Here is a 22226-nt window from a genome sequence, read left to right as displayed (position 1 = left end):
ATCCATGTCTTCCATTAGATAACATATTAATCATAATTATTTTAAATTTCCTCTCTAATAAATACATTATCTAGGTTGTTTCTGAATCTTGTTCTATTGATTGATTTGTCTTTGACAATGGGTTTTTTTTTGTTTGTTTTTTTGGTTTTTTTGCGTTTTGGGTGTCTTATGTTATCTTATTATTGGACATAGTGTTTAGAGGAGCAGAGGCTGAGGTAAGTAGTATTCATGACTGACACTGGGTGTTACTCCCTTCTTTCTGCTAGGCCATTGGTGTGGGATATTGTTTCCATGTAGTAAGGATTTTAATTAAGTTTGGGTTTTACTATTGCTATGGCAAACTTTAGTGCACCAGCAGTTTTACATTTCTTTATTATTGCCTTGTTCTTATCATGGTATTGGCTGTTTAGGCCTTTTTCTCAGTTGCCCTGATTTACTCTAAGTTTTAGGCTTTCCCTGATCTCTCTCCATGCTCTTACCCTCCTGCAATGGTAGGCTGCAGTTGATTGTTTTTGCTGCTTGTTACCATGGTGATGGGGAGTGGGGAAGTTCTCTGTTATTCTTGTTAAACCTTTGTCTCAGGCATTTCCATTTCATGCTTGGAAAGTAAAGGCTTTGTATCCTGCTGTAATTTAGACCCTCTCTTTTTAAATTTCTTAAGAGAAAAAAATGAAACAAAAATCCCTCCAGGCTTCTGTGAGAGTGATGATACAGTTATATACCTGATCAGAGTGGAGAAGGAAATTGGATATAACTTTCTGAGAAAATTTTAAAAATTCTTTCATTTTAGCCATTTCTCTCTACTTTGTTGTGCCAACAGTTCTGGAGATTTGGGGGACATTTCAAATTATAAATCAGGTTATTTTGTAGCATTTCTCACTGTTACCTTAGGATTCAGCATTTTTCTTTTTAAATTTCTTTTCAACTTAGACAAGTTTGCTACTATAGGCTTATCTTCCATTTTCCCTGATTTTATGTGTTTATACCTTTAATTTGAATCCTGTTACTATTTTTTTAGTGGAATTATTGGATGGAGCCAAAGGAAGTAGATGGGTTTAATCCACCGTATTTATACCAATGTCCCATGGCTGGCAATCTTAAAGTGATTTATCATTTTCACTTTTTATCCAGTTTCTCTATTATATGTATAAACAAACTTCGGGGAGAGCCCAAATAGCTCTATTGACATGGCCAGAAATAGATAAAATTGTCTAGGATATGTAGTTTACATTTCATCTCTGGGATACACGTGTTCGTCATGTCTTATTTACTTATTAAAATTTTAATCACTTTGATGGGAAAGTTTGTTTTAGATGTTTTTACAATACCTCCAACATCTTGTCCATTTCCTTGAGTTATATTGTTTTAAACTCTTTCATGTATTTAACAAGACTAAAAACCCAGTTTTAAAGTCCCATAACTTTTGTAAAGACGTTGTACTACATAGAGATTATTCTTTATTTTGCATTTACTTGGAGCTTTTCCCCCCCAAAAGTCATCTGTTTATGAAAATGAGAAAGATATATTTCAAATGGACTCTTAAACTTGAACACAATATAAAAACTAAATTCCTTCTTTTTAATGTTATTTCAGTGTAAGTTTAAGTGCTGTTGTTAATGCAAAACTGGCTCTTCTATTTTCTCGTAAGGGATGTCACAATATTTTAAGAAGTTGCAGAGTTTTCTAATTAGAAATTCTCAAAGTGAGGATATGCCTGTGAAGTCCAGATCACTTTTATTATCCCATTTACATTTATTGGACAGTTAATTAATTTAGGGATCTGTGTTAGATACGGGGCGGGGGGATCGTCAAGGAGCAAAAAATCCTATCAGGACCCAGCTGGTTGCTTAATGCTACATACCTCTTCTTCATGCATAAGAACACTACATGTATGGGCTTATTGCCATACTAATCTCTAGCCACAACCCTGAAAATTAGGCTGGAAAACTTTAAGGAGCTTGATTTCATTATTTTGGGGCTCAACATTAAAGTACTCTTGCTGCTAATTAAGTTTGTTCTGCTCCAGTTCTATTGCTGAGATTTTGACCCGAAGCTCCCCAGTGATGTGTCTAGGTCATGGTAACTTCCTCAAGAACTGTTTAATCAGTATCTTACTTGTTTTTCCCTGTTACTCCTTATTTCCCTAAGCTATGAAAAACAGTATTTACCACTTATGACAAGCCATACCTGGTGACTCACCCCTGCTACCAGATTTTCTTGATATCAACTGCTTTCTTGAATTGTAGGGATTCTGAGTTTTTGCTTCACATTTTCCTTTCACTTTACTCGGACCACGTACCGGGACCTTCCCTCCCAATTTCTGAACACCCCCAACCTCTGAACGCCTCCATGCTAATCACTGTGTATTTTCTGCCAGCTTACTCTTGAATTCTCTGGTCTGAGGTTCTGCAGGCGGATCTATCCCCCAGCTTAGCAATTGTGGCTCATTTTATATCATGGATTCTGTAATCATGTCTAGTCACTTCCTAAGACAAAGCAATTATCACTCTTTAGGGATTTATAATTAGGTGGAATAAAAAATATATGGAAATAAGATCGAGGAGGCGGGGTGGCTGCAATTTCGCGCCAAGCTCGCTGGGGGAAATCCCGGTTTGGTGAGCTTGGGAGGTGTTCGCAGCTGCTGTCATGGTTCGTACGCTAAACTGCATAGCCGCTGTGTCCCAGAACATGGGCATCGGCAAGAACGGGGACCTGCCCTGGCCCCCGCTCAGGAATGAATTCAAGTTTTTCCAAAGAATGACCACAACCTCCTCAGTAGAAGGGAAACAGAATTTGGTGATTATGGGTAGGAAGACATGGTTCTCTATTCCTGAGAAGAATCGACCTTTAAAGGACAGAATTAATTTAGTTCTCAGCAACGACCTCAAGGAACCTCCACAAGGAGCTCATTTTCTTGGCAAAAGTCTGGATGATGCCTTAAAACTTATTGAGCAACCAGAATTAGCAAATAAAGTGGACATGGTTTGGATAGTGGGAGGCAGTTCTGTTTATAAGGAAGCCATGAACAAACCAGGCCATCTTAGACTATTTGTGACAAGGATTATGCAGGAATTTGAAAGTGACACATTTTTTCCAGAAATTGATTTGGACAAATACAAACTTCTGCCAGAATACCCAGGTGTTCCTTCTGATGTCCAGGAGGAGAAAGGCATTAAGTACAAATTTGAAGTATATGAGAAGAACGATTAATGCAAAGATGTTTTCTGATTTATTTCAAATTAGTTGTTCCCTCTTCCCTCCAAACAATTATATATTTTAATATTAGAAAAAAAGACTTGTTGACTTTAGATCGATAATTACTTCTAAGCAAGAGATTTTATTAATCTTAATTAGGCTGTAGTTAAGATTAATCTTAACTAGGCCACGTCAGATACCATTTGTGGAACATTTCTTACTGTAACTGTATGTTGCCATCAAGGACCAGCACCTGCCTAGGGTAGCATATCTACCAAGAGCCTACATGAGACGGCCCCCTGATAGCATCAGTTGAAATCAGGACTTACAAAGATAGGACTAGAGAGATGTGTCCGAAGTTCAGAAATGGATTATAAATAGAAGAGCTAGAACTCAGATATTTAAAGAAAATTAGATCAAAATAGGACCTTTGAGTTCTCTATGCATATCACTCAGACAGGAAATCTGGTAAGTTGAGAACTCTGATATGCTCCATAGGGATAGTGAAGAGGCAGGTAGGACACTACCTTTTGGAAGGTTAAAAGAGAAGGTCTCAGACCTCTAAAAACTCTGTTTCCGATCTTCAGTGAGAGTCCATAGGATGTTAAAATGACAGAAGAATAGCCTGTTCTATACAAAAAAAGAGTAATCTAATAACAAGCATATGGCTAAAACTAGAAATTAAAAAGGGAATGAATTGAAAATGAATAAAGCTAGAAACCAAAATTACAAAGATAGAAACTAAATTAAACTTTACTGAATTAAAAAATGAAAATTAAAACACACTTTACCCGTCATGTTAGCAAAGATGTGGACTGTTAAGTATCCAAAGAAATAGCATTTTATGCCTTGTAAATTAATACAAACTTTTTAGAGTTTAAGTTAGCAATATCAATTAAAATTCAAAATATTCTGGGTTTGGGCCCAGAGCTTCCACTTCCAGAAATTAATCCTGAATAAAGAGATGGACCCAAAAAAATATATATATATGCATAAACAAGTATGAATAACAGGATGAACTGGAATGTTATCAATGCCAGGTAGAGTGGTATACCTTACCATTCATGTGACACTGATAACTGTGTCAAAAATATATTGAAAACTCTGATCTAAAGATCCAGTTCACTTCATTGCTAATTCATGTCTTTCTTAAAATTTGTGAAGTTTTCATTATTTTTTCTATTTTATATGAGTCTTTATACATATCTCTACATTTATTACTGCAGCCATTTTTTCTTCCATTATTTTTTCTGCTACTTTCTCTTTCTATTCTGGAACTCCTATAATGGGTGTGTTCGTCTGCTTGATGATGTCCAATAGGTCCCTTAGGTTCTGTTCACCTTTCTTTATTCTTTTTCTTTCTGCACCTAAGACCTGATAAGTTCAGTTGTCTATTTTTAGGTTCTCTGATTCTTTCTTCTGCCTGCTCAAATCTGCTTGTGAACCTCTTCTAAACTTTTCATTTCAGTTCTTGTACTTTTTAGCTGTAGAATTTCTGTTTGGTTGCTTTTTATATTTCCCTTTATAATATTCTCATCTTGATCATACATCACTTTCCTGATTTCCTTTAATACTTTGTCCATGTTTTCTTCTAGATCTTTGAGCATATTTAAGACAGTTATTTTAAAGTCTGTTCTTAGTAATTCTGATGTCTGGAGTTCTCAAGGGGTGATTTCTTTCAGTTTTGTGTCTTTGCGTAGGTCACATTTTCTTGTTTCTTTTATGTTTTTGTGTTTTGTTGTTGTTGTTGAAAACTGGACATTTGAATATTATAATGTACTTACTCTGGAAGTCAAATTCTTCCCATTCCCAGGGATTGCTTTTTTTTTTTCCTCCAAACTATTTTTCAAAGACTATATTCCTTATCCTGTTGGTAACTGGAGTCTCTGTAACTTCAGTTAGTATTCTAACATTTTGACACAGCTTTCCTTGAATACTAGAAGCTAAAAAAACAACAAACAAAAAAAGAAAACAATTCTCCCAGTTTTTGCAGATTGGCTTTGTGCTAGGGCACAATACTTAGCCAGGCTTCTGATGAGTCTTGGGGTCAGCCTGAAGTGAAAGCTTGGCATCTTTTCTAAGGATGTAACTTGCCCTGGGAAAATGCCTGGCTTTCTAAATCTTCCATATGAACAGTTCTTTTGAATATCCTAACTTCCCAAAGAATTTCCCCCAGCTTTTTCTCCTGTACCACAGGCTGTCTATTATATATCTGTACTATAATCTTTTATAATATGTGTCTGTCCATTGTTAGTTTGCCCTGAAGCATTTTCAAGCAATGCCTGCTGCTTTTGAGACCTCAGTTCTGAGTTAGGCAAAACAGAAATGAATGTATTGTGTCAGTTCTTCAGATAACCCTCAGACAGGTTAGAAAAATCTACATGGTAATTTGCAATCTACACACAAAAATCTACACAGTATGATCTGCTCTATGCCCTCCAGAACTGGGGACCGGGGCTACACAGGATCAATGGCAGGATAAAGAGAATAGAGGTAAGTTATACACAATTGCAATATTCCATTCTATGTAAAGTTCTACTCAGGAGTCATGGTGATGAGAAAAAATATCAAGGCCAAAGTGATGTTCCCAGCAGAAGTAACAAATGCCTGCAACATGGACTGTGGAATTTAGGTATGAAATATTAAAGATGATAAAAGAAGGTGGATGACTCTTCTTTGAAGTGAAATGTTTATTTAACCCAGATATGCGCTAAACCCGATTCCAGAAACATTTGCTGTCATTGTTCTATTTATATTTAATGACTTGAAGAGTAAAATAAGGCATCTTACACAAATGGTTTCTTTCTTCTAATAAATCCTTCTGAATCAGAGATTGTCAGATATAGTCAAGTCATTACAGATGGAAATGTGAGCTGCAAATGTAAGACTCTGACTCATTTGTTGGCAGCTTTTCAAAAGAAGAGATAGAAACAGAGAAGTCTGAAGGTTTGCTCATGTTTCTTCCCTCTGTGCAACCTAGTTCCCTCACAGTCTGTTTTGGTTACTGTCAGATTGATTCCAGAGAGACAGCATTATGGTCAGATTTATCATGTGTTTAGGAAAAAAGCCTTCTGTAGATTACTTAGCATTGAAAAAATGATATTTTGTATTGAGTTTTTGATCCACACAGGATGCATTGGAAGAGCAAGAAGCACATCCAAGAGCAATTTTTGATGGGATTGCTAAACTTTCCATCATGGCTATAGAGAAGATAAATACGGTACTTCTCTAATTTAATAAAAGTGTAAGGGAGGTGACATATCTGCTGAAGAAAGGCACAAGCGTTTCCATTTAAGTTGGCTCCTTTAGACTGTTTGGATGGAAACTGTGAGATGCTTCAATTCTGGACTCTGTCACAGCTGAGAGTGCTTATTTGTCGCCAAAATGAAGTGATTATTCTGTTCCTATAGAAATATGATGCTCTGAAAAAAAAGGAAAGATGATGCACTGGTTTAATAAAAGCTTGGGGCACATGGGTGGCTTAGTCAGTTAAGCGTCCAACTCTTCATTTCAGTTCAGGTCTTGATCTCAGGGTTGTGAGTTCAAGCCCCACATTGGTGTGTGGAGCCTACTTAAAAAAAAAAGAAAAGAAAAACTGGATACAGAAGATGCCAATAGCGTATTGATAGTGCCCTTGGTCCCTCATTTAGTTACTTAGAGACAAAGTATATTATATATTTTGGTGCATACTAAATGCCAGACATTCACACTTATCTTTTCCTATTTTAATCTCATAACAAATCTGCAAGTATTATCACTACTATTTTTACAAGTGAAGAAATGTTACCTATATCACGAAGTCAGGATTGGGCCTGGGATTTGAATCCACACCTGTACTTTTATAAAATCTTTTTTTTTTTTTTAACAAGTGATACAGCATGATGTTTGAGAGCAGAGTTTCTACAAACTACTACATGAGAAAGAGTTTCCATTACTTGAGGTAAAGAACCATGCCTCTCAGCAGAATATTGAGGCTCAGAATAAAGACCAAAGTTACTGCGGTGAGCTTCCCAGATCCTATGGGATGTGAAAGGAGTTGGGAAATTTTCCCAGCTGACCCCACATTTTCGTCCATGTCAGAAAACAGTACCTGATAAATGTGGGTTAGAGATAAATACCAGTGGTGGGAGTACAGTTGGAATGTCATTAACAAACCAGATGGAGACTACCCTGATACTTCAGACTTTGTTAACTAAGCCTTTGGTTTGGTTTGGTTTGGTTTTTGACTCCTTAGGGACGCCAAAGAAATTTTAGCTCTGAAGGTACTTATTTGACAAGTTTATATTTGATCTTTATTTCCTTTCATTCTCTCTCTCCTCCTTCCCTTTTTGTAAAAAGTTTTCTGGTTTCAAAGCCAGAACTAAGTGGATAAGACCACCACCCACAGGGATGGTCTTAAGAGAGGGACTACTGGGGCCCTACTGAAGTGGGAAACTTACTGAAAGTAGTTAGTATAATGATGTACTATATGTTGGCTAATTGAATTTAAATAAAAAAAGAAAAGGAAGCAGTTAGTAATTTATTTAATCTTGTTTAACGCTCTCTGTCAAAGTAAATTATATTCCTTAAAACTTAAAGTACATGTCCATATATACACAAAATAGTTTACTGTTTACAGTTAACTCTGCAGTTTGGGCTGCAATCAAATTGATTTCAAAATAAATGAAATGTTAAAAGTAAAACTTATTTTACTAAGTGCTGAGTACTGTGCTTTGTTTAAGCTGGCATGGAGAGCTTTGCTAGAGATCAACGTTAAAAGCACGGTGAAGGGGACAGCAAGGGTGGAGAAGACTGTTGAGGGTCAATTCTACAAAATGAGGTGTGGGTGAAAATAGGAGGGTTGGAAGCTGGGGTATCGAGGGTAAGACCGTGTCAGAGGAATAGTCAGGAGAAGTTGACGTTCTGGGAATGAGAGAATGCTGAAGTTCTCATTTTTCCGCAGCATTTGCAGTGGAGGTGATTATTCAAAGGTATCCTACAGGACGAGGCATCTATTTTTTGTTGTGTCATATGGCCTGGGTATCACAAGGCTCCTCATGCATGAATTCTGTGACATCTTGGACCTTTTGCTGTTGTTATTTTTTTGACCTTGAGGAATATTTGATCTACATGTACATCAAATATCTTGGTAATTATTTTTTCTCTGGAGGAAGTATGTGTGAATGAACTAGAAAGTGTGAAGTCATACTTTGGGAAGTGATCTTAGAAAAACCATGGTATCTGACTTCTCTTACCTCTTAAAATTGAACTGGAAGAGAGATGAGGTGAAAGATGTTACAGAAATGCAGAGCACCGGCCCATCGTCCCATGGCCCTAACAACACAGTCCTCAGAATACCAGCTGGAAAACTGAAGTTGGAGCTTATTGGAACTGGCCTCCTCTAATCCATGAATAACCTCAAAGTAATTCAGATAGAAGAATTAATCTGAAGAAGAGGCATATGATAACTCCAAATATCAAGCTATGTAATAATAACAAAGCAAACGTAAAACTACCAACTTTCACACGAACAGATGCATTTTTTATCTCTATCCCAGTGGAAAAGTGAAATCAAAATTGTGGTTTATTGAGCGAAAGAAGAGTCTGACTCAAGGGGTCTGGCCATGATTCATTCCCGAGCTCTTCGTTCAAGGCTAGAGCACGAACCTAGTCAAGTTCACCGCTAATCCGTGCGGCAGTCACATTTACGGCTGAGTACTGGGAGAGGGGAAGGTGCCTCCCAGAGATGTCAGATGATCTGAGTTGTAAGCAGTTTCTGTGATCTAGCTAAGAGAAAACTGTAACCACAGAGATCAAATGTAAAAATTTATTTACAATTTTAGATGGCCAGTCTGGGAACAGAGAAGGTTCCTGGCTATAGATGTTGACCTGATATAAATAGACGTATAGGTTATTAACTGTGTAATCACTAGTCTATTACTCTGAATTTACAATGAACATTTTTTTTAAAAAGCATCAAGATTTTTTTTTTAACTTGTCTGGTATATAAATGGAACAGCATTGCTCCAAGTAGAATTGCTTCTTAAATAACAAGATCTGGGAGACAGTTACAGCTACTTTGTATCTCCATTACAATATTAAAGCACAGAAAATTCCAGCTGTAGGGCATCCGGTCCTCAGTGTGTGGACCTGGCGGTGTAGGAAGTGAGCCTGCACTGCTTCAAGCCCTTTCATCTAGAATGCTTCAGTAATAGCATTTCATGAGGAAGTCATTGTTTCCCTTTCTTAAGATCATTTATTTATTTTTCCCTTTCTTAAGATCATTTATCATTTATCACTTAGTACATAACACGGTATTTACATGTATCTGTCACAAATGTTCAACCCTATTCCAGGGCATATTAAACAGAACTTGTGAAATATGCATGTGCTGTGTGGATACAAGAAAGAAGTTGTCTATAAAACCTCTATAAAAAGGAATTGTCAGTTCCCATATCTTGGGGAATTGTAAAATTCCTCTTCCCTCTCTCCCCTATCCTGAGCCTCCTGCCATATTCCTACCCTGTGTTACAAGAAGACCTAGCTTGTGTGCACTTCATATGAAGCTAGGTGTTGACTAAAGACATGCACCTTTCTTTTCTAAGAGTTTATTTATTTATTTGACAGACAGAGAGAGAGAGAATGGCAGGAGAGGGAGAGGTAAGCTCCCCACTGAGCAGGGAGCCTGACCCTGGGATCATGACTTGATGCAAAGGTGGACACTTAACTGACTGAGCCACTCAGGCACCCTAGCATGTACTTTTCTAATCTTTGCTATTAAGAAAACACAATGATGTAGCTGTTTGTATTTAAAGCCATCAAAAGCAAATCCCTGCTTTGCTACTTCTCTTTTTTTTTTAAAGATTTATTTATTTATTTATTTGACAGAGATAGAGACAGCCAGTGAGAGAGAGAACATAAGCAGGGGGAGTGGGAGAGGAAGAAGCAGGCTCATAGCGGAGGAGCCTGATGTGGGGCTCGATCCCATAATGCCGGGATCACGCCCTGAGCCGAAGGCAGACGCTTAACCGCTGTGCCACCCAGGCGCCCCTGCTTTGCTACTTCTAATAGCATGATCTTTGGAAAATTATTTGACTTTTCTAAATGTCAGTTTCCCTGTCTGTAAAATGAAAACATAATAACATCTGTGTCTTAAGATCACTGGGAGGGTTAAATGAAGTGATGTGCTTGAAACTTGTTGCATATTGTCTCATTTAATTTGCAAAGGAGTCCACGGAGTGAAGCTATCATTACTGTTTCTCATCCTACAGATGAGGAAGCTAAGCCTTACAGAAATAATTAAAATTAAAATTCCCAAGGTCATGCTGTTAACAAGTGTGGGACACGATTCTAACCCACTTCTGCTTCACGCCAGGGCCTGCACCCTTCCCTGCACAATACTCCTTTCTAAGTATTCACTCATTTCTAGTGAGAAAGGGTTTCGGTCACAGTCAGAACTCTGCTACATAGTTTTTGTATTCGTGATAAATGTAATTTGGCCTAACTCGATTGTATAAAAACCTGTCTCCAGTTTTTCTACCATACTAGAGGTTCAGGCATTTCTAATCAAAACTTTGGTTATTATTTTAAACTCACAGATCTAAACATCGTCTCAAGTGCTGCTGTAGTTTGATAGCTGACAGATAAATCCCAAAGGATAGTTTCAGTGAAGGTTCAGTAGCTCAGGATAGGCAAGTTAGTAGCTGGTAGAAAAAGATTCCTCTCTGGGTGTTCGGCAGTTATACCTCTATTCACAAATGTTAATCCAGCTGATACCTAATTGAAATTGCTAATAAAGTTATAATGGGTTATGTTTCCTCAAGCCGATACCAGAAAATCCAAACCACAGAAAATTAGCCCTGTAGGAACTGGCAGCTTAATAGCCAGTTGGGTCTGAACCTTTTTGGCCTGAGGATGTCTTTGCGAGGACCCAAAGTATGTGTTATGTGTGCTGTTGTTTGTCTGTTACGTATCTATTGCTGGATTCCATGTTAAATTTTAAAACTGAGAAATTTTTCATTTGAAAATAATAATAATAAACCCATTACACATTAATGGAAATCGGTGTCAACATAAACAACATATTTTTACCGAAAAATAACTCTATTTTCCAAAACAAAAATAAAATTAGGAGGAAAGTAGCATTGTTTAACATTTGTGCAAATCTCTTGATGACTTAATAGAGGACAGCTGACTCTTGTATCTGCTTCTGCATCCATTCTGTTACATCATTGCTTGTCTGTTGACTCTGCAAAACAATACTCTTTACTCATGAGAGAATGAAAAAGAAAGGAAGATAATATTTTAGAATTATTATTAAGACCGTTTTGACATTACAGATCCCCTGAGTGGGTCTTGGGGACTTCTAGGGGTCCCTGGACTACATTTTGAGAACCATTAGTTGGTCTTACTGATGCTCGGATCATCCAAGCTATACTATACTATTTAGTAGTATACTATTTAGTAGTATAAAGTATTGGAATACATAAATACTGATTTGGATTTGTAAGTTCTTAAAACTTTCGCTCAAGCTGCAGGAAGGTCAGGGACCTTTGTCACTACTGACTTGCAGAGATGAGAAATAATAATATTCCTTTCTCACGATTTTTTTCATTTGGAGCCTTATCTGACTGTTTCCGTAAGCCATTTAACAGTGTCATCATTGTGCGTTTCAAATACATATTCCTTTCCGGTATCCAGCCTCAACAAACCCATCAGGCGTCTAGTCCGTAAACAAGTCTGTTGGAGCCCCAGCTGGCTTTCTCTTCTAGAGGTTTCCAGAAAGTCCAAATCTCCCCCCCTTTTCCTGCTTGCTATTTGAAGTATGTGGATTGTGACGATTATGAGACTGGTGTACTCCAAGTTTCTTGAAGCCTTAGTTTATTGTAGACTGTGTATTTTGGCAGGCTGCTTGAGAGCACAGAGCCTGGCTTTCCACCAGTGTGAAAGTCCCACATTTTCTCTGGGCACTCTTCCTTTCCTGCTTCCCAACAGACTCATTAGGTTCCCATGGTAACATTGTTGAGCCTCAAAGTAGGCCAGACCCCCCCCCCCCCAGAACACAGTTGCCTAATCACCTCTCCTCAGAGTACCACCTGCTTTCTTCCACCCCACTTGGTTTTCTCTCATCCTCTGCCCAAGGAGTTCCATAATTGCCTGGTACAGCTCATTCACAATAGTCTGTTAGAATTTGGCTACCCCCGAAGCTAGTTTGGCACATAATAAACCTTGAACATAAATGTGATACCAGTGTTACCAGAATTTACAGGATTTTATAAAATCTGCAAAACTCTTTATTTTTGATGTTATGCCCCAATTTTAAAAATTTAATACACTCCCATTTATGGACTCATAGATAAGGAAGAAGTATACATACATACAATGAAATATTGCATAGCCATAAAAAAGGATGAGATCTTGCCATTTGTGACAACGTGGATGGACCAAAGGGTATTACACTAAGTGAAATAAGTCATACTGAGATAGACTAATACAGTATGATTTCGTTTATATGTGGAATCTAGAAAACAAAATGATTGAGCAAAAAAAAGCAGACACTAACCTATAAATATAGAGAAAAAACTGATGGTTGCCAGAGAGAAGGGGTTGGGAGATGTGCAATATGAGTGAAGGGGAGTGGGAGATGCAGACTTTAGTTATGCAATGGATAAGTCACGGGATAAAAGGCAGTGTCGTACAGTGACGGATGGTAGCTACACTTGTGGTGAGCATAATATAATAGTATGGAGAAGTTGAGTCACTGAGTTATTACATAGCTTTGTCAGTTACTCAAGCGAAGTGCTTAACCTTCCTGAGGCACAATTTTCCCCTCTCATCTGTAGAACAGGGTTTATAGCAACTGCCTGAAAGAGCATTTCTTGTGAATTAAATGAAACAATGTCCATGAAAGAACTTTGTTAAACTAAAAAGAGTGACACAAACATTAGTTTGTTACTTTTGTGAATACATGAAGACTGTCATTTCACATAATAAAACAGTGTTCTAAGAGAGTCATATGAATTGCAAGATGCATGATCTGAGTGCATTAATTATTTTTTTAAATTTTTTTATTTCAGTGTAGTTGACACTCACTGTTACATTACTTTTAGGTATACAACCCAGTGACTAAGTTTGCTTGGGTAACTGACAAAGCTGATTCGGTCCCAAGTATTTGGATTCAAAACCCAGCACCCTTTCTGCTCTGCTGGTGTTTCACACATTTATTGCATATAATTTTAATGTATTTATTATATCCATGTACTTGAGTGTGCTATATCCATGAACTTAAACAGTTTAACTCATTTTGTTACTTAAGTAAATATATTGAAAGTGGGTTTTTATTACTGTAACTTAAATAATATGATAAAATATAGTTTTATTTTACTTCATTTTTTAAAACATTTATTTATTTGAGAGAGAGAGACAGAGAGCACGAGAGTAAGCAAGAGCAGGGGGAAGGGCAAAGGTAGATGCAGGCTCCCTGCTCAGGGGAGAGCCTGATGCAGGGTTCGATCCCAGGACTCTGAGATCATGACCTGGGCCAAAGGCAGATGCTTAATGGACTGAGCCATCTAGGAGCCCCTTTATTTTGCTTTAAAATAAACCCAAAAAATAAAGACAAACATAATGCAAAATTCTGGTTAGAGACTGTTGCATACTAAAACACTTGAGGTCTTATATTTCTGCTGTTAAAAAGGGAAAATAACGTGAGATCAAGAAGATACTAAACCCACACAAACATCAAACTGGGGCATTCTCTCAGAGCCCTGAATACAAACTGAACAAGGACAGGCTTTAACAATACACTATGTAAAATTATTTTAGTGCCCATGCTGGGAGGTACGAAGTTGCAGTATGGTATATCTGAAAAATTAATGAAAGAAAAGAAATTTAGATAGAGACAAGGGTCAAGTTTACAATAAAAGTAATTGGTGAGAATGTCACCCCAACTCATCTAAAGATGAATCGCACTTGTCCAGGAAGAAGGAAGTGGACGTAAATAAAACTTAGGCCCCATTTCAAAGGATTTTCTCTATAGGAGAGAACCATGTACATCAAAGATTCCAATTGGGAAAGAAGATAAGATGGGCCCATTTCTCATAACCTGTCTCATGTCAGAGCTCTGTACTACTGGGATAAACAGAAGGAAGCTGCTGTAGTTTCTCAGGCCCTGCATGGCTGTTGAGCAGGTGTAGGGAGTCAAGATCTATGGACACTTGAAAACCCTTTGTGGCTCACCAGGACACAGCAGCACTCTGGGTGGGAAGCTCCACCATAGGAAACTGATGAGACGCCCCCAGAATAAGGAAATATAAGACATGGTTCCTGACAGCAAAAAAGGCACAGTTTCTCCCAGAAACATCTATGGAGCATCTTCTATGAGCAAGGCACTGTAACAGATACTATGGACATGGAACAGATTCATATTGGGCAGAGTATCAGTTTTACTGTGGAGAAAACCATGTTGAATAAACCATGTTGAGTATCTGTGACTTGTAACATATAGCAACAACTTTAAACTTACAAGTGTCCAAGAAATGGCTACTGTATAATTCTCTGCCAAATTAAATTTATTTTTTGTTCTATATACTTTATAGTCTTTCATTTAATTGTATGCATTTCAGTTCTTCCAATAGCCTCATTAAAGAATGAGTAAAAATGTTAATCTAAACTCCTTTCTGTATTCAGAAAGACAAAGTTTACTGGATACTAACAATATAACAGGCATCTCACTGGTGCCTAATATAAAGTATTTTAACTTCATCAATCTCCCAGAATCATAATACTAACCTCATTTTACATATGAGGAAATTTTGACCAAAGAAAAGAAGTTAACAATGGATAAAACCCCAGCATTGATGGAGGCATTTCTGACTTCTAAGCTGATCTCCATTCACTACAATATATTGCAGTCTTGAAATCTGTCTTTATCAATCTTAATCTTGACTTAATGAAACACAAACAGCAAATTATCCAATGGTAATGAATTATGTTCCTCCTTTACATACTTCACAGACTGGTATCTAGACAGAAGACAGAATTACACACATACACACACACACACCCACACACACCATACACGTGCATTAAGAATGTAAATTATAATAATACTGTGTTTTAAAAATATAAAGTCATCTATTCATGTAAAAATTGATATTTTGGGTAGTAGGAAAAGACCTATAAAAAATGTTCAATTACTAATTAACAAATAGTTACAGGATCCCAATAAAATGAAAATCTCCTGACAGATGCACTAAAAGTCACATATTGGGTCTCTTTTGGGTGTCTCTACTCTAAACAGTTTAAACAGATTTTTAATTGAACACTTGGAACTCAGTAACAGAAGGGTTTGAAAATGAGCCAGGACAGTGTTTCTCAAACTTCAGTATGCCAGTTTTGATTCAATAAGTCTGAGAGAAGTCCCGATATTCTGCCTTTCTATCACCCTCACAGGGAAGACCAAAACTGCTGGTGGCGGGGCCACATTTTGGGAAGTAAGGGCCTAGGACATGGCAATCCAAGTGTGGTCCATAGGCCAGTGAAATGTTGGTGACTGGTCTACAATGGATTAAGTACAGAAATTCAAAGTAAGCATTTAGAAATTTTTATAGCATTTTGATGGTAATTTTATGTCGGTTGAATATAATAAAATTGGGGCTTATACTTTGTCTTTGTTTTTTTAATTTCATTTTTCTGGAACTTATTTTTATTAGATTTTACAAAAATATTGATCTGTGACAGACTGGATATATATAAATGGTCTTTTATCCAAATTATTTGAGAAGCACTGGTCTAGAACAATGTCCCTGGCTCATGAAACATACATTAAAATTAGATAAATATGACAAGCAAATGTACAAACACAAGACAGAATATGATGGAGACCATATAAGAAATGAAAAGAGTTTTGAGGGTTTGGAGGAGTGAAAGAAAATAGAATGACCTGGCATTTATGGAACACCTGTTTATATACAATACACCATGCTAAGACCTTAACATTTACTGCACACAAAACCCCATTTTAAAAATGAGGAAATTGAAGATCAGAGAGATTAAGTAACTCATGTCAAGAAGGGGCAGGGCCAGAAATAAACCCCCACTTTAACTATGGATCCTCCTATTTTTTGAACACCCTCCCTACATTCTACTAGGATCACACAATATGAGTCTCACCTTCCCAAGTCAAACTCCAGACCTTCGTTTCTAACCTTCATTACAGCCAGGGTGCAAGCAGGCATGTGATCTAGGTTTTGTATTATGAGGATGGGAGAGGTCAGAGACTGGACACAGGGACACCAGACTAAGGACAGTACAGAAGACACTTTGGCTTCTGTTACGGGTTGAATTTGGGTTGAACTGTGGACTCCATCCTGCTGTCAACCTCGCCTATTGAAGTCTTAACCCGTTACCTCAGAATGTTACATTATTTGGAAATAGGATCATTGCAGGTGTAATTAGTTGAATTCGTACTAGGATGGGCCCCTAATCCAATATGACTGGTGTCCTTACAGGAAGGGGAAACTTGCACATAGACACACACAAGGGGAATGCCATGTGAAGATAAAGGTTATGCAGGAGAAACCAAGGAACATCAAAAATCATTAGGAAAACCACCAGAAGCTAAGAGAGAGGCATGGGAAGGATTTTCCCTCACTGCCCTCAGAAGCAACTGACCCCAAGACACCTTGATCTCAGAATTCTAGGCTTCAGAGCTGTGAGACAATAAATTTATGTTGTTTAAGAGAATGTTGTTTAACATTTTCTAGAAGTAATATTTGAGCCATCAAATTGAAAAATCTTAGTATGGAGCAGGATTTTAAAAAATTCACCCAGGAATAGCATAGAGTGATGGTAGAACATCAAAGATTCTAAGAAATACCTTAGAAATGATCAGAACAGAAAGAGCTTGTGAGTGCAATCCTGGGGTAATTCTATAGGGCCTGAAGAAAGGGTTGGAGACAGGAGCAAAAAGGCTACTTTCAGAATGAGAGGGCCAATACCTCTATCTCAACTTCACTTTGCCTAGAGTCAGGCTACCCAGTGGCTTGGGAACCTCTCATCTAGCCATGGAAAGCAAATGTAGGACTAGAAAATCAAAACAGGGTTGCATGTGTGCACGCACAACCACAAGTTTGGGAAGAGGGACTCTTCATATTTAGTTGTTTCTGCTCTCCTGGGTATGTTGGAAAGAATAGAGCTCAGTATATCAGTATATTTTCAATTCAGTATAATGTATATTAAATATCTAAACCAGGTAGTACTCTAGATCTATAAATGCAAAAATAAATGGCATAGTTTCTTTCCCCCCTCGTGGATAATTTCACTCTGTTGACTGTTTATTGTAACTGTATGAATAAAATACCATTTTTGAGGGCTGTCTGTTCAGCTTAAGTACATGTCGTTTCTCTAGGATTTAAGGATGTTTGTTGGAAATTTTCTAGAATGTAGACATTTATTCTGGAACTTTGCTAAATGTCTTTTTATCCAATTTTGGTAAGTTGGTTAAAAAAATGACATAGATAAGTGGATCCACGTGATTCTTGTTTAGGAATCAATACTATTGGTTTAATTTTTTTGTACACACTTCAAGGAGGCAGATAAAGTAGGATCTATACACTTAGTACTCTTGAGCCTCAGTGTAAAACTTCGATACTGAGGCATTACTGAGTCTACTTTTAGTCTCCAAAGTAAATGTGCTTCTATTTTTTTTTAATGATTTTTTATTATATTATGTTAGTCACCATACAGTACATCCCCGGTTTCCGATGTAAGGCTCGATGATTCATTAGTTGTGTATAACACCCAGTGCACCATGCAATACGTGCCCTCCTTACTACCCATCACCAGCCTATCCCATTCCCCCACCCCCCTCCCCTCCGAGGCCCTCAGTTTGTTTCTCATCGTCCAGTGGTCCATATATACAATGGAATATTACTCAGCTATCAGAAAGAACGAGTTCTCAACATTTGCTACAACATGGACGGCACTGGAGGAGATAATGCTAAGTGAAATAAGTCAAGCAGAGAAAGACAACTATCATATGATTTCTCTCATCTATGGAACATAAGAACTAGGATGATCGGTAGGGGAAGAAAGGGATAAAGAAAGGGGGGGTAATCAGAAGGGGGAGTAAATGTGCTTCTAAATTAAACTGAACCATAGAGGAAGTCAAATATTTTCTCTTCAATAAGGTATTGGTACTAAAAGGAGGAGGGGTGATGATAACCCTATGAGGGTTTTCTTTAAAATCTCTATATACATTACTGTTTGTACTTTTATTTTTCATCCTTGCCACATTAGTTTTTATGCATTACTTTATATACATATTTTAGTGGGAAGTTTGCTTCAAGTTTCAGAAATCGGCTGAGTAATCACTGCCTCATATAGGAAAGAAAAGTTTCCTAAGGAGGAACTTTTTTTCTTTTTGAACGACTTTTTATATTTCAAAGTGCTCAGAGAGATATGTGTGGGTATTTTATTCAACAATGCCAAATTTATCTCCTTTTTATGGCCTTAACAATTAATGCTCGTACATGATAATAATAAAAAGTAAAAAAGCAAGACCTAGTTTATTTTGAGATCTGCAGTCACCAGTCAGCCAGTTCTTTTTAGTGCCAGTAGGACTAACAATGGAGTTTATAATTCATGATAAGGGTAATAACTAATACTGTTATCTTCATAAAAAATGGTAATGGAAGAATGCTAAGAATTTTATTCCTATAAAGAAGACAAAGGGCACCTGGCTGGCTCAGTCAGTGGAGCATGCAACTCTTGATCTCAGGGTCATAAGTTTGAGCCCCATATTGGGTGCAGAGATTACTTAAAAATAAACTCTTAAAAAAAAAAGAAGACAATGAAAATAAGAAGTAAGCTGTGTAAGAGGTTAGTTAAGAATGGCTACTTCACTTTTATGTTCCTTCAGCCTTAAAAATATCTAAACCAGAGAAAGGAGAGAGGGAGGGAGAGAAAGGGAGAGGAAGAAGGAGGGGGTGGGGGGGAGGGGAGAGACCAGTCATGGAAAGAATATGAGCATTAGAATAGTGGAAAGAATTGGGGGTTTGGAATTAGAAAGCATGGCACTTAATTCTTGGGCACAAAGATGTTTGCAGAAGATGTTTATTGTCTTTGAATATCAATTTTCCTAGCTGTAAGATATAAAATTATAAGACAGTGTGAGAAAGCGTCAAACACTATACAAATGACAGTTACCATTATTTAGGCTCACAGAGAGAATGGTAAATACTCTGCCCTAAGAGAAGGACCTCTGCCACATCACTGAGCCGTGTCACCCAGCCACAGATAAACAACCAGGCCACTCTGGAGGAAAGTCACTCATTTAAGAGACAGGAACGTATCGCACAGGAAACGCCCCGCAGAGAGCAAGATATGTCTGTTTGAGAGGCTTTCTTAGGTGATGATTGAGCAGCTGTGGACAGCACACTTTCTAGTGGTGTTCATACTGAGAAAGAAAATCTACATGAGGGATTTGGACAATGGGATCCACAGGCAGGGGAATTAGGAGCAAGATGCCCATTCCTTCTGTGAAGAGCCTTGAAAGAGAATGCTGTGGTAAGAGATTGAGAAATATTACAAAATGCTTCTGTGGCAGGAAGAACACTCCTTTGTCTCCTCCCATCCGAGCCTCGGTGATCCACCTACCGCTGTGCATGGCTTTGCAGAAGGCATGATGATGCGCCCTTTCATTCGGCGGCAGCTTTCCCAGTTTTGCCCACTTTTTGCCCTCCAAAATACTAATTTCAAATGTCACCTGTCCTCATAGTCCAGGTATCTATTTATAATTATACTCAGAGAAAACTCTTTATTTTAAACAATGAAGTCATCTTTTCTCCCTTATTGTCTCTCTCTCCTTCTCATTAGAACAGAAGCACCAAGAAGCTACAGACCTACCTTGTTAGTGTATCTTCATTGCCTAGGCTGGTGTCTAGTGCATTGTAGACATTTAAAAAAAATTGATGCGTGGATAAATGAAGAAAGTGACAAAGATTTAGTTATAGTACAGGTATAGGGAATTACCCAAAAGGAAATGATATGATCTTATGATTGTCAAGATCCATGGATGGAGTCGGACGGTATAAAACATTTGTTTTCCCCAAAATTCCACAGTGATACCCTTTTGAAGTCTGGTCTCCATCCTTATTTTATCTCTTTCTTCCTCCTTCCACCTTTCTGTGGTCTTTTCACCCTTTTGCCCTTCCCCTCACCACCTAATGCACAGTCTCTTTTCTGGCCTGGAGATGAGCTCTAGGTTTCTTCATGGACAGACTTCTCAAGTAGGAGTAGGCTCAAATTTTTCAGTCTTAAAGGAGAAATATCTACAAGTAAAACAATATTTCTCTTGCTCTATTGATTGCACTTCCATGGAAGTTTCCATAGGATATTATGCTAATAGTTTTGGTTGCTTTTTCTTGTATCACAGATGAGGAGGATAAAGGGTAAAAGGAGAGGATGGGAAGCTGGAGGGGTGTAGAAAACCCCACTGTGCAACACGAACTAATCTCATGGGGATGGCAACTCAAAAACTCTTTAGAGTTCTCTCAAATAGTGCTTCTTATATTTTAATGTGCCTGGCAATCACCTGAGATATTGTTAGTAGATTTCGATCAGGAGTTCTGGGAGTGGGCTCAAGAGTCTGCATTTCTAACAAGCAACCAGGTGGTCCATGGGTCCACACTTTACTCAGTCTCTACAGAGATTGTACCCCTGCCTTAAAACAGCATTATGTAAGAGAAAGAGCAAGATGATTTTGGACTCAGCTAGAACTAGATTTGAAATCTGGCTCCACTAATTCCGTAAAAGACGTTGGGCAACGATAATCTGTAAGTACGACTTCTCTAAACCTCGTTATCATCTGGAATAAGAGGATGATATCTGTCTTACAGGATTGCTATAAAAATTAAATGAATTTTGGTGGGTTTTATTGGAAAGCACTTTAGCAAGGGGCCTAGATTGTCTTCTCTCCTTTCTTGCCCGTTTCAAATTCTTCAGGCAGATGAGGGCTGTCATAATTCAGCCCCAAATTCTATTTCAAACTTCATCGGCTTCATGACAAGTGAAACCACTTATACCCATACCTCTTGCTGTCCACATTAACATAATTTTACTTTTCAACTTCTGCATTAACCTAACTTTGTATTCCAGGAAATGCTTGCCCAGAAAGATGAAGTTGAAAATAACTATTGTCTATTTCAGAGCCTCTTGAATTTATTTATCTAAATAATTAATTTGTTCTTATTAGATAAATATCCTCTTGTCAGAAGAATAGATCACTCAGCTGGGCTTACCAAATGATTGTTTAATCTTCAAAGATTCTCTTTAAAGTTCCCACCTTACTTTACCCATTAATCTCATGCTATTATGTTATGAACATTGTTCAGTACCAGTCAGACTCCTCACTGAAAGATAGGCCTTAAATTAGACCCCGCAACTCTACAAATGCTGCTTTGCTCCCCCTCCCAAGATGCTACTAAGCCTCTGTCAAAGTCATAAGTGGCTCCCCTTTCTGCAATAAGCAATAAACCTGTCTTTGTTTGATCAAACAGGTTATTTTGCTATTCTCTTCAGAGAGTTGGAAGTCAATAATCTCTTCTATGAAAATGATTATCCAGACAAATATAATTAATTGTTATTTCCTGAAGATATTATATTTTCTCATAGTCTGTGCTTTTGCACTATCAATTCCTTTTTCCTAGGAGATCATCACCTTGTCTTTTATTTAACCTTCAAGACTCCAGCTAAGTGTTGCTTTCTCTTTGTTGAAACACTAACTAGCAACATAGTGCGTCCATAGCCTTTGGAAAGCTTTTCCTATAGTATCTTATTGTTTTCTGATTGCTTGGTTACACACTTTTCTTTCCTAAAGACATTGTGCTCCCTGAATGTAGGGATTGTGCCCTATCTACCTCTATTGGTGCCTTAAATAACGACCGAAGCTTACTAATTGATCAGTAAATATTTGTTGAATGTCAAATGAAAAGCATTTAGCTTAGCTCTTTAGAGAAAGAAATAGGATAAAGAAATTTTAGTCAAAAGGA

At 37.6% G+C, this 22226-nt stretch overlaps 1 protein-coding gene across 1 annotated transcript; it reads left to right on the top strand.

Moving 5' to 3' along the window:
* The first annotated feature begins 2554 nt into the window (after positions 1 to 2554).
* Positions 2555 to 3883, top strand: LOC113254535 (dihydrofolate reductase-like). The gene has a single exon (XM_044383738.3). It carries the CDS (start codon positions 2647 to 2649, stop codon positions 3208 to 3210), a length of 564 nt encoding a protein of 187 aa, XP_044239673.1. The 5' UTR covers positions 2555 to 2646; the 3' UTR covers positions 3211 to 3883.
* The last annotated feature ends 18343 nt before the right edge of the window (positions 3884 to 22226 follow it).

Source organism: Ursus arctos, unplaced genomic scaffold, assembly GCF_023065955.2.
Source record: "Ursus arctos isolate Adak ecotype North America unplaced genomic scaffold, UrsArc2.0 scaffold_12, whole genome shotgun sequence".
Classification (NCBI taxonomy): Eukaryota; Metazoa; Chordata; class Mammalia; order Carnivora; family Ursidae; genus Ursus; species Ursus arctos.
This window is presented reverse-complemented; position numbering and strand designations above follow the sequence as displayed.